Below are 16,301 nucleotides of genomic sequence, written 5' to 3'. Positions count from 1 at the left end.
CCCACGGAAAAAAAGCCCAATCCAGTGGGGCTGCATATTTGCCTACGCTCGGCGCCAAGGGGTTACAAAAACGGTGCGTCCTTGTGGACGTTACATCGCACTTCCTTTCCTTTTTGTTTCTATTTTATGAATTCAGCATGCTGCAGTTTTTATTTCAAGGGAAATGGATGAATAGCACAGGGTCTCTTTTTTATTAATTACCTGTGTAGCCTAATTAATAGAGTTTTTATTTATTCTATTGAGCAAAATGTGAAAGCTGCCATTGCCAAGCTCTCTTCTAAAAATGCTGGTTGCCTGGTTATGGTGACAGAAAACTTTGATTTGCAGACCCACGAGGATAAGGAGTTTGCACTCCTTAGGTAGAAGCAGAGGCAGATTGCTGATCACATGATCACTGTGATAGACTGTCACGTTGGTCACGTGATTGGGAGGCCATCAGAGGCGAAACTTCAGGGCCTCGGTGCAAGAAACCATGAAGGCCTTACCTCTGATCTCAGGGCCCTTTATTGCGATACCCCAGCTAAACTCTTTAACGTGTTCTGCAGCGAGCTCCCTTTCTGCCGTCTTGCCCCCCCCCCCCCCCCCACTGTAACAGAATGCCAGGGCCTGGTCCCAAGTGCAACCTTTGTAACCCTGGTAGTTCCACCACTGGTGTCAGTAGGCCTGTAAATTATGTCAGTCAGTAAAGCAGTGGATGGTGTCAGTGTGGCAGTGGACAGGGTCAGTAGGGCAGTGGATGGGTTAAGCAATGCAGTGGACTTGGTCAGTAGGGCAGTGGATGGGGTCAGTAGGGCAGTGGATAGGGTCAACAGGGCAGTGGATGGGGTAAGCAATGCAGTGGACCTGGTCAGTAGGGCAGTGGACAGGGTCAGTAAGGCAGTGAATATAATCAGTAGGGCAGTGGATGGGGTCAACGGGGCAGTGGGCAGGGTCAGCAATGCAGTGGACGGGTTAAGCAATGCAGTGGACTTGGTCAGTAGGGCAGTGGATGGGGTCAACAGGGCAATGGATGTGGTCAGTAGGGCAGTGGATGGGGTCAGTAAGGCAGTGGATGGCGTTAACAAGGCAGTGGATGGGGTCAGTAGGGCAGTGAATGGGTTAAGCAATGCAGTGGACTTGGTCAGTAGAGCAGTGGATGGGGTCAGTAGGGCAGTGGATGGGGTCAACATGGCAGTGGACAGGGTCAGCAATGCCGTGGACGGGTTAAGCAATGCAGTGGACTTGGTCAGTAGGGCAGTGGATGGGGTCAACGGGGCAATGGATGTGGTCAGTAGGGCAGTGGATGGGGTCAGTAAGGCAGTGGATGGGGTTAACAGGGCAATGAACGGGGTCAGTAATGCAGTGGATGGGGTCAGTAGGGCAGTGGATTGGGGTTAATAAGGCAGTGGATGGGGTCAGTAGGGCAGTGGATGGGGTTAATAAGGCAGTGGATGGTGTCAGTAGGGCAGTGGATGGGGTCAGCAATGCAGTGGACAGGGTTAGTAGGGCAGTGGATGGAGTCAGTAGGGCAGTGGATGGGGTTAATAAGGCAGTGGACGGTGTCAGTAGAGCAGAGGACAGTGTCAGTAGAGCAGTGGATGGTGTCAGTAGAGCAGTGGATGGTGTCAGTAGAGCAGTGGATGGTGTCAGTAGAGCAGTGGATGGGGTTCATAAGGCAGTGGACGGTGTCAGTAGAGCAGTGGACGGTGTCAGTAGAGCAGTGGATGGTGTCAGTAGAGCAGTGGATGGGGTTAATAAGGCAGTGGACGGTGTCAGTAGAGCAGTGGATGGGGTTAATAAGGCAGTGGACGGTGTCAGTAGAGCAGTGGACGGTGTCAGTAGAGCAGTGGACGGTGTCAGTAGGGCAGTGGACGGTGTCAGTAGGGCAGTGGGTGGTGTCAGTAAAGCAGAGGACGGTGTCAGTAGGGCAGTGGACGGTGTCAGTAGGGCAGTGGATGGTGTCAGTAGAGCAGTGGATGGTGTCAGTAGAGCAGTGGATGGGGTTAATAAGGCAGTGGACGGTGTCAGTAGAGCAGTGGATAGGGTTAATAAGGCAGTGGACGGTGTCAGTAGAGCAGTGGACGGTGTCAGTAGGGCAGTGGACGGTGTCAGTAGGGCAGTGGATGGTGTCAGTAGGGCATTTGACGGTGTCAGTAGGGCAGTGGATGGTGTCAGTAAAGCAGTGGACGGTGTCAGTAGGGCAGTGGATGGTGTCAGTAGGGCAGTGGATGGTGTCAGTAGGGCAGTGGATGGTGTCAGAAGCGCAGTGGAAGGTGTCAGTAGGGCAGTGGATGGTGTCAGTAGGGCAGTGGATGGTGTAAGTAGAGCAGTGGATGGTGTCAGTAGGGCAGTGGATGGTGTCAGTAGGTCAGAGGATGGTGTCAGTAGGGCAGTGGATGGTGTCAGTAGGGCAGTGGATGGTGTCAGTAGGGCAGTGGGTGGTGTCAGTAGAGCAGTGGATGGTGTCAATAGGGCAATAGTTTTTGCTTTTTGTAATTTTTATTGTTTTTTTAATTATTTTTTTTTACTATTGAATTTTATTATTTTATTTTTTTACAATTATACTTTTTTTTACAGTTTTTTATGAGCCCCGTTGGGAGGCTTTGATGAAATATCAGGGATCTAAGCAGACCGCTGATATTTCACCTTTGAGACAGAGAAAGGAGATTGAGGACACAGCCCTCACTCTCCATCTCCGCAGCCTGAGCTGCAAAGAATGAATGGACAGGAAGAGCTCTGTACAAAGGTTTCCTGTTCATTCACAAACCAAATGCTTCAGTTATAAATGGGCACAGGAGCGATAGGTACCGATCACTCACTGTGTCCATTCAGAAAAGGAAAGGGCCAGTATATACATATTTACTGGCCCCTTCCCCCACTCTCCATCTCCTGCAGCAGCCAGGAGAGGGAAGGGGGAAGGCGACAGCGCTGCGGGGGGAGAACACAGGGGCTCAGGAGCAGCAGGAAATAAGTAAGTTGGATAGGAGGGGCGGCATTTAGAGGAACCAATGCCTTCCATTTTCCTTCTGCAGCTGCTGAATGCAGGCAGGGGAGGGAGGAGGAGGATAAGCAGGCTTTTAGCTGCTGCAGGAGGAAAATGGAGGGCATTGGTTCCTCTATATGCCACTTGTCCCCCCTCCTATCCAGGTGTAGAATAAAATATGACAAGGGTGCCTGAAGGTGGGCCGCCATTGCCACCCCTGCGCCCCCGATAGTTACACCTCTGGAGCTCGCTCTGTTGGCTTCTGGTCGCAATTAGTGACCAGGGCAACTCGGTCAGTGTGCCTAGAGAGCACAGAACCTCAGGGGCTCCATAGTCCATATGTTGGCTTCCTTGGATTTCATTGGTTGGATTATTTCTTGGCTTGGAGGACATTCTGTAGGATTACCTTGGTGTAATGATGGACCAGAGCCGAGCTGTTCATTCTGCCTTTATAATAACACGGAGTCACCACAAGGACCGCCTCCGCTCCCGCCTCCGCCATCTCCAGAGTCATCTCCACCGTGGCTTGTGTAGCTGGGGACCACAAGAGCATACAATCTAATAATAAGGGAATCCTCTCATACAGGTCCATACATTCCCAAAGCATTGGTAAAATCATGTAATCCCATTATAAAAGAGGTGCCTCCCCACCACATTAGAAGCCCCCTCTTTAACATCAGAGACCCTCCCCCCATAGAGTCCTTAGTCTCCAAACCCTTCATTTCAGAGTCCTCAGTCCCCTTTCTTTCCACATCAGAGTCCTCAGTCCCCCTTCTTTCCACATTAGAGTCCTCAGTCCTCCTTCTTTCCACATTAGAGTCCTCAGTCCCCCTTCTTACCACATTAGAGTCCTCAGTCCCCCTTCTTACCACATTAGAGTCCTCAGTCCACCTTCTTTCCACATTAGAGTCCTCAGTCCCCCTTCTTTCCACATTAGAGTCCTCAGCCCCCCTTCTTACCACATTAGAGTCCTCAGTCCACCTTCTTTCCACATTAGAGTCCTCACCCCCCCTTCTTTCCACATTAGAGTCCTCAACCCCCCTACTTTCCCCATTCAAGTCCTCAGCCCCCCTACTTTCCACATTCGAGTCTTCAGTTCCCCTTCTTTCCACATTAGAGTCCTCAGTCCCCTTTCTTTCCACATTAGAGTCCTCAGTCCCCCTTCTTTCCACATTAGAGTCCTCAGTCCCCCTTCTTTCCACATTAGAGTCCTCAGTCCCCCTACTTTCCACATTAGAGTCCTCAGTCCCCCTTCTTTCCACATTAGAGTCCTCAGTCCCCCTTCTTTCCACATTAGAGTCCTCAGCCCCCCTTTTTTACACATTAGAGTCCTCAGTCCCCATTCTTTCCACATTAGAGTCCTCAGTTCCCCCTTTCTTTCTACATTAGAGTCCTCAGTTCCCCCTTCTTTCCACATTAGAGTCCTCAGTTCCCCCTTCTTTCCACATTAGAGTCCTCAGCCCCCCTTCTTTTCACATTAGAGTCCTCAGTTCCCCCTTCTTTCCACATTAGAGTCCTCAGTCCCCCTTTTTTACACATTAGAGTCCTTAGTCTCCCTCCTTTCCACATTAGAGTCCTCAGCCCCCCTTCTTTCCACATTAGAGTCCTCAGTCCCCCTTCTTTCCACATTAGAGTCCTCAGCCCCCCTTCTTTCCACATTGGAGTCCTCAGTTGGCCCTTCTTTCCACATTAGAGTCCTCAGTTCCCCCTTCTTTCCACATTAGAGTCCTCAGTTCTCCCTCCTTTCCACATTAGAGTCCTCAGCCCCCCTTCTTACCACATTAGAGTCCTCAGTCCCCCTTCTTTCCACATTAGAGTCCTCAATCCCCCTTCTTTTCACATTAGAGTCCTCAGTCCCCCTTCTTTTTCATATTAGAGTCCTCAGCCCCCCTTCTTTCCACATTAGAGTCCTCAGCCCCCCTTCTTTCCACATTAGAGTCCTCAGCCCCCCTTCTTTCCACATTAGAGTCCTCAGTCCCTCCTTTTTCACAGAGGATTGCTCTGCCCCACTCCTTCAACATCAGAGTCCTCAACCTCAATATATAAATCCCGTATAATAATAAGAATAATGATAATAATAGTAACAACCCCCCCCCCTTTCACATCAGAATCCTCATTCTTTCACCCTTTCTCATCAAAGTCCTCAGTCCCACTTTAATTTCGGAGTTCTCAGTCCCCCCACCCCCCTCTTTCTACATCAGAATTCCCATTCCCCACATTTAACATCAGAGTGCTAAGCCCTCCCCCCTCCCTTTTTAGGTCAGAGTGTTCTGCCAAACTTAGTCAACATCAGAGTCCTCAGTATTTTACCCTTTCACATCAGAGTCCTCAGTATTTTACCCTTTCACATCAGAGTCCTCAGGCTTCTACCCTTTCACATCAGAGTCCTCAGTCTTCCAGCTTTTCACATCAGAGTCCTTAGTCTTCCACACTTTCACATCAGAGTCCTCAGTCTTCCCCCCTTTTACATCAGAGTTCTCAGTCTTCTCCCCTTTTACATCAGAGTCCTCAGTCTTCTACCCTTTCACATCAGAGTCCTCAGTCTTCTACCCTTTCACATCAGTGTCCTCAGTCTTCTACCCTTTCACATCGGAGTCCTCAGTCTCCCCCCTTTTACATCAGAGTTCTCAGTCTTCTCCCCTTTTACATCAGAGTCCTCAGTCTTCTACCCTTTCACATCAGAGTCCTCAGTCTTCTACCCTTTCACAACAGAGTCCTCGGTCTTCTCCCCTTTCACATCAGAGTCCTCAGTCTTTTACCCTTTCACATCACAGGCCACAGGGTATCTGGTGCATCCCCATGCCGAGTTTCAGGTCCGAATTTTTGACTGAATTTGGACCTGAAGTGGACCAGAGGAGAAGATGCACAGGACTTTTCTGCACGCCGCTCCACAGCTGACACAGAGCTGTGTGAATCGGCTCCATTGTGAGCCAGGCACATTCTCCTGTCATGCGAATTGGATGCGGGGAAAACCCACATCCAATTTGCAATAGTGTGATCCCAGCCTTAAAGTTTCTTTAGATAAGAATCTGATTTTTTGTCTGAACATCCTGATAAATAAAGTTAGGTGCCGAGGTGTGCAGTTTCTGCCTACAAATTGCCATACATTCACATCCCGATCCGGCAATAAGAAGCTTCTCTTTGGGTACCACCTCCCGCACTTTCCGCACCACCTCCAGTCTCTCCTCTCGGCTCAGGTAAGCATATTCCCCATTGGAGCCTTGAACGACAATACCTATAAAAAAAAAAAAACAGGATACATTGTTAATACCATGATCCCTACTATATAAAATGTACTTTTTAGTGATTGACCGATATCGGTTTTTCGTTGCCGATACCGATATTTTGGCCAATGCATATAGGTAGGAGCCGATATTTTCGTACATTTAAAACATTTTTATTTTTTTTTACTTGACAGGTACTATTATGAAGGGATCTGGGGCTCTAAAAGACCCCAAAAGTACCCGGAAGTGATGTCATGACATCACTTCCGCGTTTTTAACCACTTGCCGACTGCGCACAGTATATTTACTGCGGCAGTCAGCCCCGGCCAAGCAGAGTGACGTAGATCTACGTCGCTCGCCTGTCACCGGGTTTTGAGCCAATAGCGCCCGCCTCGGCTCGTTCACAGAGGAGTGTGGGCGTGTGACCGGCGGACCCAATGTCCGCCCGTCACACTACGATCGTCGATACAGCGGGAGAAAGGCGGAGTGGCTTATGTAAACAAGCCGCCTGTCATTCTCCCCTGTGTAAAAATGGAGATCAGACGGTTCTACTATGTAGGACCGTTGATCTCTGTTTTTACAATAGGAGACATGTCCCATAACAGTAGAAAGCACGCCCCTAAGACACACTTAACCCCTCCCTCTCCAATACAGTTAACCCCTTCCCTGCAAGTGTCATTTTTGCAGTAACAGTGCATATGTATAGCACTGATTACTGTAGTAATGTCACTACCCCCAAAAGTGTCAAAAATGTCAGTCAAGGGTCCGATCTGTTCGCCGCAATGTCGCAGTACCGCAAAAAAAAAAAACGCAGATCGCCGCCATTACTCGTTAAAAAAAAAAACACAGAAAATGACAAAAATCTTTCCCTTTGTTAGTAAATGCGATAACTTTTGCGCAAACCAATCAAAATACGCTTTTTGCGATTTTTTTTACCAAACATAGGTAGCATAAAACAAATTGGCCGAAAATGTTAAAAAATTTTGATTTTTACATTTTTTTTGGGGGGGAATTTCATATAAAAAAAAGTGAAAAATATTGTTATTTTTGCAAAATTTACGCTCTTTTTTTGTTTATAGCGCATGATCAAAAAATCGCACAGGTGATCAAATACCACCAAAAGAAAGCTCTGTTTGTGGGAAAAAAAGGACGTGAAATTAGTTTAGGTACAGTGTCGCACGACCGCGCAATTGTCCGTTAAAGTCACGCAGTAAAAAAAATCGCAAAAAACCCCCTGGTCAGGAAGGGGGTAAAATCTTCCGAGGCTTAATGGAGACCCGATCAGAGCCAAGTCTTCGGCAGCCGTGCAGGCTGGTTGCCCGGGTCTCCTTGTGGGACGGGAGACCCGGGCAAGCCGCGGAAGGGGGCGGGAGGGGGACGTCCCCTCCCGCTCCTTGTAATGACAGCCGAGTTGCTTCTCAGCTATCTGTTGTCATTACAAGACAGCCGACCGCCGGCTATGGACGCCGGTACCGGGGTGATGCCTCTGGCTGCAGGAATCATTCCAGTACAAGTACTTTCCCGAAATATCGGCAATATCGGTAACCTCAGGGGCCGATCCTGATATATTGGGGAAAGCGCAGATCGGCCCTCGATATATCGGCTTTGCCGATAATCGGTCGATCCCTAGTATTTAACCCATCCAAAATCAAAGTAATCCTGTTATTGAGTTGATGGACACTGGTTGATAAACCAAAAAAAAAAAGTATTGTACTGTAAGCCCCAAATTTAAAGGGTAACTCCACTTTCATGGGGGAAAAAATTGTGAATAAAAAAAGAAGAATATAGTATATACAATTGCGACACAAGTCATATTGTAATTGAATGTTATTAAAAATTACCTTTCCTTTTCAATCGGTAGCTCTGTAATTTTCTGTAAAATGCAATATGGCCCCCTGGAGGCGCTGTGTACACAGTTGGTATACAGACCCCCAACCAGAAATGTAATTTCCTGCTTGTGTGATTGGCTCACTGATTTTCCCAGAAGTCTGCACTAAGACACAAGTCAGACTTTTGGCATCCCCTGCAACAAAAATGTAATTTTTGGTGAGATAATCCCAATCTAAAGGGATGCAGAGCCTGCAATTTTCCTATTTAGAGCCCTGCAGGTGCAGCAGCTGATTGATAACTATGAAACCACTCCCATTAGCCTAACTTGGCATAGGGGCACAGAGGAGCCAATAGTGATTTCTTAAGAATAACAAAAGGTAGGAATCTGCAACAAAGTTTGTTATAATCCCTGCAATGTACAGAGATCACCCAGAGGGGAATGTTTTTTCTTAACAAAAGTGGAGTTACGCTTTAACTTTTGGTATTTGTTGCATCATGCCTCAATAAACTGCACACTTCAAGTAGCAGAATCTGGCTTTTCAATCAAGCCCATCCACATTATACAACACAAGAGCCCTGATGAAGTGTCTGAATACCCCGAAACGTGGGCGAACTTCCTTTCTACTGATCATTAAAGCGGAGTTGCAGTAGTTTTTGTGTAGATTAAAAAAGTCAGCAATAGGGATAGACCGATTATCGGCAAGGCCGATATGCACTTTCCCTGATATATCGGTATCGGCCCCGGAACTGGCCGATATTGCCGATATTTTTGTGACATCATTCTGCCTTCTTCTTCTGCCGCCTCCCTCGCCTTGGACAGCCTCGTCTGGAGTCAGGACTAGTCTCGCGGGAGTGTATCACAGCCGTACACCCACCCACAGCAGCCGGGTGCCAGCCAGCCACCCACATCCACAGGCCCTGTACCAGCCAGTCAGCCAGCCACCCACAGCCCCTGTACCTGCCAGCCACAGGCACTGTACCAGCCAGCCAGCCACCCACAGGCCCTGTACCAGCCAGCCACCCACAGCCCCTGTGACAGCCACCCACCCACCACAGGGTGCCAGCCAGCCACCCACCCGCCCACCCACCACAGGGTGCCAGACAGCCAGCCACCCACCACAGGGTGCCAGACAGCCAGCCACCCACACGCCCTGTACAAGCCAGCCACAGGCACTGTACCAGCCAGCCACCCACCCAACACAGGGTGCCAGCCAGCCAGCCATCCACCCCAGGGTGCCAGACAGCCAGCCACCCACCCACAGGCAGGGTGCCAGACAGCCAGCCACCCACAGGCAGGGTGCCAGACAGCCAGCCACCCACAGGCACTGTACCAGCTAGCCGCCCACAGGCCCTGTACCAGCCAGCCGCCCACAGCCCCTGTGCCAGCCACCCACTCACCACAGGGTGCCAGCCAGCCAGCCATCCACCACCACAGGGTGCCAGACAGCCAGTAACCCACAGGCCCTCTACCAGCCAGCCGCCCACAGGCCCTGTGCCAGCCACCCACCTACCACAGGGTGCCAGCCACCCACTATAGGGTGCCAGCCAGTCAGCCACCCACAACAGAGTGCCAGCAAGCCATTAAGCATTAAACAAAAATTAACATGTTCAGTACCAGATTTGTGACAAAAATTGTCGTTATTTTTCAAAACTTTAAATGTACAAAATATCGGCCCATATCGGCCAATACGCTGTGAACAAAATATCGGTATCGGCCCTGAAAAAAACACATCGGTCTATCCCTAGTCAGCAGCTACAAAAAGGTGTATCTACTTTTAATAAACATACACTCACCTGTCCCACAATCCAGCGACGTGGCTGCCCGAACCCTTGGTTCTCTTCCCCCGCCTCTCCCTGGCATTACAAGTTTGGGCACCCGGCTGTGACAGCTTGCAGCTCCATAGCCGGGTGCGTACTGCGCATGCGCGAGTCACGCTGTTCCTCCTCAATGGCCGGGCAATGTTCTGGGATCTGTGTTGTGTCCCAGATGATTGCAGAGAGGGAGAGGAGAACTTCCACTTGGGTGCTCCGCGCAGAAGTGGGAACAGATGCCTGCCAAAAATAGGTACCCGCTCCCCCCCCCCAAAAAAAAGAATGACAGGCCAAATGTGGCATGTAAGGGGGTGAGGAGTCTTTAAAGCAGAACTTCCACTTTTGAAAAGTTGGTTAATTCAAAACTTGAACTTAATTCAAAAGTTGGCTCTTGGACCTTTGGCGTAACACTTCTTCTGTTTCTTTCTTTTCTTGTAGAGTTGAACTTGTCTGAAGACCCCCCCTACTTTTGGGGGTGCTTTCTGGTATTTGTGATCAGCCTCACTAAAGCAAGTTAGCTTCAGTTAGTTAGTTTGCATCTTTTTATTAGTTGAGCTGGATGGACTTTGTGTCTTTTTTTAACCAGACTAACTATGTAACTATGTAACTATGTAACTATGTAACTATGTAACTATGTAACTATGTAACTATATAACTATGTAACTATGTAACTATGTAACTATGTAACTATGTAACTATATAACTATGTAACTATGTAACTATGTAACTATGTAACTATGTAACTATGTAACTATGTAACTATATAACTATGTAACTATGTAACTATGTAACTATGTAACTATATAACTATGTAACTATGTAACTATGTAACTATATAACTATGTAACTATGTAACTATGTAACAATATAACTATGTAACTATGTAGCTTGATCATAAACATGATCTTTGCACGGTCAGATACCAATACTAGAAGATCTGGAGCAGCCGGTCTCAACCGGAATTCTTCTAGATCAGGGTTTCTCAACTTTTTTTTCAGTCCAGGCACCTTTTAACCGCTTGCCGGCTGCCCGCCGCATATATATTGCGGCAGGCTGGCTCAGCGGCGCGGATCGACGTATGGGTATGTCAGTTCGCAGGAGAGGTGCTGGGGGGCGAGCGCACGCCACTTCCGCCCCCACATAGCAGCGGGGATGCCGATCCACAGAACAGAGGCCACGATTGCCGTATGACACCTGCGATCGTTCCCCGCTAGGAGAGAAGAATGGTTGGCTGTTGTAAACACATCTGACCGTTCTTCTCTCTGAAATAATCACGGAGTGCCTGTGATCCTTCTATATAGGGTCAGAGGTCTCTATGATCATTTCAAAAGCCAATCCCCCATACAGTTAGAAAACAGCCCCTAGGCTCACATTTAACCCCTTGTCATTATTACAGTAACAGTGCATATTTTTTAGCACTGATTACTGTAGTAATGTCACTGGTCCCCCCAAAAGTGTCAAAAATGTCAGTTAGGGGTCCGATCTCTCCGCCGCAATGTTGCAGTCCCGCTAAAAATCGCAGATCGCCGCCATTACTAGTAAAAAATCTTAACCGGTTGCCGACCGCTGCACGACTATACACTGCGGCGGTCAGCCCCGGCCAGGCAGAGTGACGTATCGGTACGTCACTTGCCTGTCACTTCCTTGTGAGCCAATAGCCGCGGCTCGTTCACAGGGAAGTTAGTGCGTGTGACCGGCGGACCCGATGTCCGCCGGTCACTCGCCGATCGTCGGTACAGAGGGAGAAAGTCAGGCGGCTGATGTAAACAAGCCGCCTGTCATTCTCCCCTGTGTAGGAATGGTGATCATACGGTTCTACTATGTAGGACCGTTGATCACTGTTCCTACACCTCAAGCCACAGCCAATCACAGTAGAAAGCACGCCCCTAGGGACATACTTAACCCCTCCCTCCCCAATAAAGTTAACCCCTTCCCTGCCAGTGTCATTTTTACAGTAACAGTGCATATGTATAGCACTCATTACTGTAGTAATGTCACTGGTACCCCCAAAAGTGTCAAAAATGTCAGTCAAGGGTCCGATCTGTCCGCTGCAATGTCGCAGTACCGCAAAAAAAAAAAAACGCAGATCGCCGCCATTACGCGTAAAAAAAAAAAAAAACACCAAAAATGACAATAATCTTTCCCTTTGTTAGTAAACGCAATAACTTTTGCGCAAACCAATCAAAATACACTTTTTGCGATTTTTTTTACCAAACATATGTAACAGAAAACAAATTGGCCAAAAATGTTAAAAAATTTTGATTTTTACATTTTTTTGGGGGGAATTTCATATAAAAAAATGTGAAAAATATTGTTATTTTTGCAAAATTTACGCTCTTTTTTTGTTTATAGCGCAAAAAGTAAAAATCGCACAGGTGATCAAATACCACCAAAAGAAAGCTCTGTTTGTGGAAAAAAAAAGACTTCAAATTCGTTTAGGTACAGCGTCGCACGACCGCGCAATTGTCCGTTAAATTCACGCAGTAAAAAAAATCGCAAATAACCCCCTGGTCGGAATGGGGGTAAAATCTTCCGGGGCTTAAGTGGTTAAATAAAAATAAAAATGACATAAATCTTTCCCCTAGTTTGTAGACGCAACAACTTTTGCGCAAATCAATCAAAATACGCTTATTGCAAATTTTTTTTTTTTACCAAAAATATGTAGCCGAATACAAATTGGCCAAAAAAATTTAGATTTTTAGATTTTTTTTTCTTGGGAATGTTATATAGCAGAACGTGAAAAATATATATTTTTTTTTTCCCGGAATTTTCGCTCTTTTTTGTTTATAGCGCAAAAAAAAAAAGAAAAAAAAACAATCCGGTCCCCACTCCTCACAGACAGGAAGTCGAGTGAGGGCAAGATGGCCCTCACTCAACTATGGTCTTGGAGGACCGGAGCGATGGCAAACCGGTTTAAAGAGCCAATTTTTTTTTTTTTTTGCTTTTTTTAGTGTAGATGTGAGGTCTGAGGTGTTTTTGACCCCAGATCTCACAATAAAGAGGACCTGTCCTGCTTATTTCTATTACAAGGGAAGGTTACATTCCTTGTAATAGGAATAAAAATTATCAAAAGTTGTTTTTTTTTTTTTAACCACCCCCCATCCGCGCTACAGCCTATGTACGGCTGCAGCGCGAAACTTGAATTTTCGGGAGGCCGTTTTTAAACGGCCTCCCAGTGACACGCCCCCAGCGCGCTCCCGCGAGCGCGCCGCGGGGAAAATCTGTGTCGGCCGTGTCCCTTGGACACGGCCGATCACAGATCGTGGTGAATGGCCAATCACAGCGGCCATTCACCACGTGATCGGGCCGTCCAATGAGCGATGATCTCATATGTAAACATATGAGATCATCTCTCATCGCCGGCGCTCCTTCCTCACACGGAGCCTGCAGTGTGAGGAAGGAGGGGGAGCCTCACAGCGCCGGGGACACAGAGACATGTAATCAGGGCACTGATCACCAGTGCCCTGATTACTAAAGGTAAAAATACATACACAAATTGCCCCCAACAGTGCCCACAGTGCCCGCCATCAGTGCCCCCCATCAATGCCCACAATCAGTGCCCATAGTGCTGCTAGTCAGTGCCCATCAGTGCCTGCTCATCTAGGCACTGATGAGCACTGACTGGCAGCACTATGGGGACTGAGTGTGGGCACTGATGGTGCTGCCCATCAGTGCCGCTCATCAGTGCCACCCGTCAGTGTCCAGTGCCATCCGCCAGTGCCCATCAGTGCCCATCAGTGCCGCCCGTCAGTGCCGCCTCTCAGTGCCGCCTCTCAGTGCCCAGCAGTGCCACCTGTCAGTGCCCAGCAGTGCCACCTGTCAGTGCCCAGCAGTGCCACCTCTCAGTGCCGCCTATCAGTGCCGCCTCTCAGTGCCGCCAATCAGTGCTCATCAGTGCGGCATATTAGTACCTCCTCATCAGTGCCCATAAGTGCCACCTCATCAGTGCCCATAAGTGCCACCTCATCAGTGCCCATCAGTGCCGCCTATCAGTGCCCATCAGTGCCGCCTCATCAGCGCACATCAGTGAAGGAGAAACATTTATTTTCAAAATTTACTCGCAGAAAATAAGAAAAACTTTTTTTTTTTTTCAAAATTTTCTGTCTTTATTCTTTTTTTTTTGTAAAAAATAAAAATCGCAGAGGTGATTACATACCACCAAAAGAAAGCTCTATTTGTGTGAAAAAAATGATAAAAATTTCATATGGGTACAGTGTAGCATGACCGCGCAATTGTCATTCAAAGTGTGACAGCGCTGAAAGCTGAAAATTGGCCTGGATGGGAAGGGGGTTTAAGTGCACAGAAGGCAAGTGGTTAACAACTGTGTAAAAATAGAAATAATAAATAAAATAAATAGGAAAAATAAAATTAAAGCGCCCCGTCCCCGTTAGCTCGCGCGCAGAAGCGAACGCATACGTAAGTCCCGCCCACATATGTAAACGGTGTTCAAATCACACATGTGAGGTATTACCGCGATCATTAGAGCGAGAGCAATAATTCTAGCACATGACCTCCTCTGTAACTCTAAACTGGTAACCTGTAAAAAATTTTAACCACTTAACGACCGCTTACTGTGCCTCTACTGCGGCACCAGGCATACATTAACCCCTCCCTCTCCAATAAAATTAACCCCTTCCCTGCCAGTGTCATTTTTACAGTAACAGTGCATATTTATAGCACTGATTACTGCAGTAATGTCACTGGTACCCCCAAAAGTGTCAAAAATGTCAGTCAAGGGTCCGATCTGTCCGCCGCAATGTCGCAGTCCCGCAAAAAAAAAAAAACGCAGATCGCCGCCATTACTCGTAAAAAAAAACACCAAAAATGACAAAAATCTTTCCCTTAGTTAGTAAACGCAATAACTTTTGCGCAAACCAATCAAAATACGCTTATTGTGATTTTTTTTTTACCAAAAGCAGAAAACAAATTGGCCAAAAATTTTAAAAAAATTTGATTTTTACATATTTTTTCGGAGGAATTTCATATAAAAAAAATTTGAAAAATATTGTTATTTTTTTCAAAATTGTCGCTCTTTTTTTGTTTATAGCGCAAAAAGTAAAAATCGCACAGGTGATCAAATACCACCAAAAGAAAGCTCTGTTTGTGGGAAAAAAGGACGTAAATTTTGTTTTGGTACGGCGTCGCACGACTGCGCAATTGTCAGTTAAAGTCGCACAGCGCCAAATCGCAAAAAGTGGCCTGGACGTAAGACAGCAAAATCCTCCAGTGGTAAAGTGGTTAAAATGTCGCCTATGGGGATTTTTAAGTACCAATGTTTGTTACCATTCCACAAGCGTGCGCAATTTTGAAGCATGACATGTTGGGTATCTATTTACTCGGCGTAACAGCGTCTATCACATTATAGAAAAAAATTGGACTAAATTTACGGGTATCTTTTTTTTTTATTCAAAAATTTTTTTTTCCCCCAAAAAAATTGCATTTGGAAGATTGCTGCGCAAATATGGTGTGATAAAAAATATTGCAACGATCTCCATTTTATTCTCTAGGGTCTCTGCTAAAAAAAATTATATATAAATAAATTATATATATATATATATATATATATATATATATATATATATATATATATATATATATATATATATATATATATATATATATATATATATATATATATATATATATAATGTTTGGGGGTTCTAAATAGTTTTCTAGCAAAAAAAAACTTAAAAAAATATATATATTTTAGCTTGTAAAACAACAAGTGTCAGAAATAGGCACAGTCCTTAAAGTGGTTAAGTATCACAGTGTCGAATCGTAAAAAATGGCCTAGTCATCTTCCGGAGGTCAAGTGGGTAGGAGGACACTACATCCCCCACCATAGGAAGTCTGAACATTGAGCGTATTTACTAAGAGAGGTGATGACAGAGATGAGAAGAGTCATCTGATATCTGGCAATGAGAGGGAATCTGAATGATATCGGTGCACAGTGATAATGTGATAATACCGGCCTGCTAATTCCCCGTGTCATTACCGTCATCGGAGGTGAAACAGAGGAGACGGCAGAGCGGCCGGCCATCGATACATGAAACTCACCCAGACAGATCGCAATTAGCCGCTGACTTCCAGGTGTAATAGTCTGCAGATACTGCGAATAGTTCACTGCCCAGAGAACAGAGAAAGTATTTGATCCCCTGCTGATTTTGTATTTTTGCCCACTGACAAAGAAATGATCAGTCTATAATTTTATTGGTCGGTTTAGTTTACCAGTGAGAGACAGAAGATAAACAAAAATATCTAGAGAAACACGTTTCAAAAAATGTTATAAATTGATTTGCATTTTAAATGAGTGAAATAAGTATTTGATCCCCAATCAATCAGCAAGATTTCTGCCTCCCAGGTGTCTTCTATACAGGTAACAAGCTGAGATTAGGAGGACTCTCTTAAAGGGAGTGCTCCGAATCTCAGCTTGTTACCTGTATAAAAAAAAAAATATCTCTCTCTCGGTGCTT

General features: G+C 46.4%; 1 protein-coding gene across 2 annotated transcripts in view; it reads right to left on the bottom strand.

Annotated features, from left to right (window-relative positions):
• HOGA1 (4-hydroxy-2-oxoglutarate aldolase 1) overlaps positions 1-16,301 on the bottom strand; it is a 177,130-nt gene that overhangs the window by 146,005 nt on the left and 14,824 nt on the right. For both annotated transcript variants that reach the window (XM_082267994.1, XM_082267993.1), the window contains exons 2-3: positions 6,069-6,197; positions 3,369-3,496 (exon numbers count right to left, since the gene is read on the bottom strand). In XM_082267994.1, the coding sequence (XP_082124120.1) occupies positions 3,369-3,496; positions 6,069-6,197 (257 nt within the window). The remainder of the gene's footprint in view (positions 1-3,368; positions 3,497-6,068; positions 6,198-16,301) is intronic.

This window comes from Pelophylax lessonae (genome assembly GCF_965119305.1).
Source record: "Pelophylax lessonae genome assembly, chromosome: 9".
Taxonomy (NCBI): domain Eukaryota; kingdom Metazoa; phylum Chordata; class Amphibia; order Anura; family Ranidae; genus Pelophylax; species Pelophylax lessonae.
Note: the sequence above shows the minus strand (reverse complement) of the source record. Positions and strands in the feature narration are given on the sequence as shown.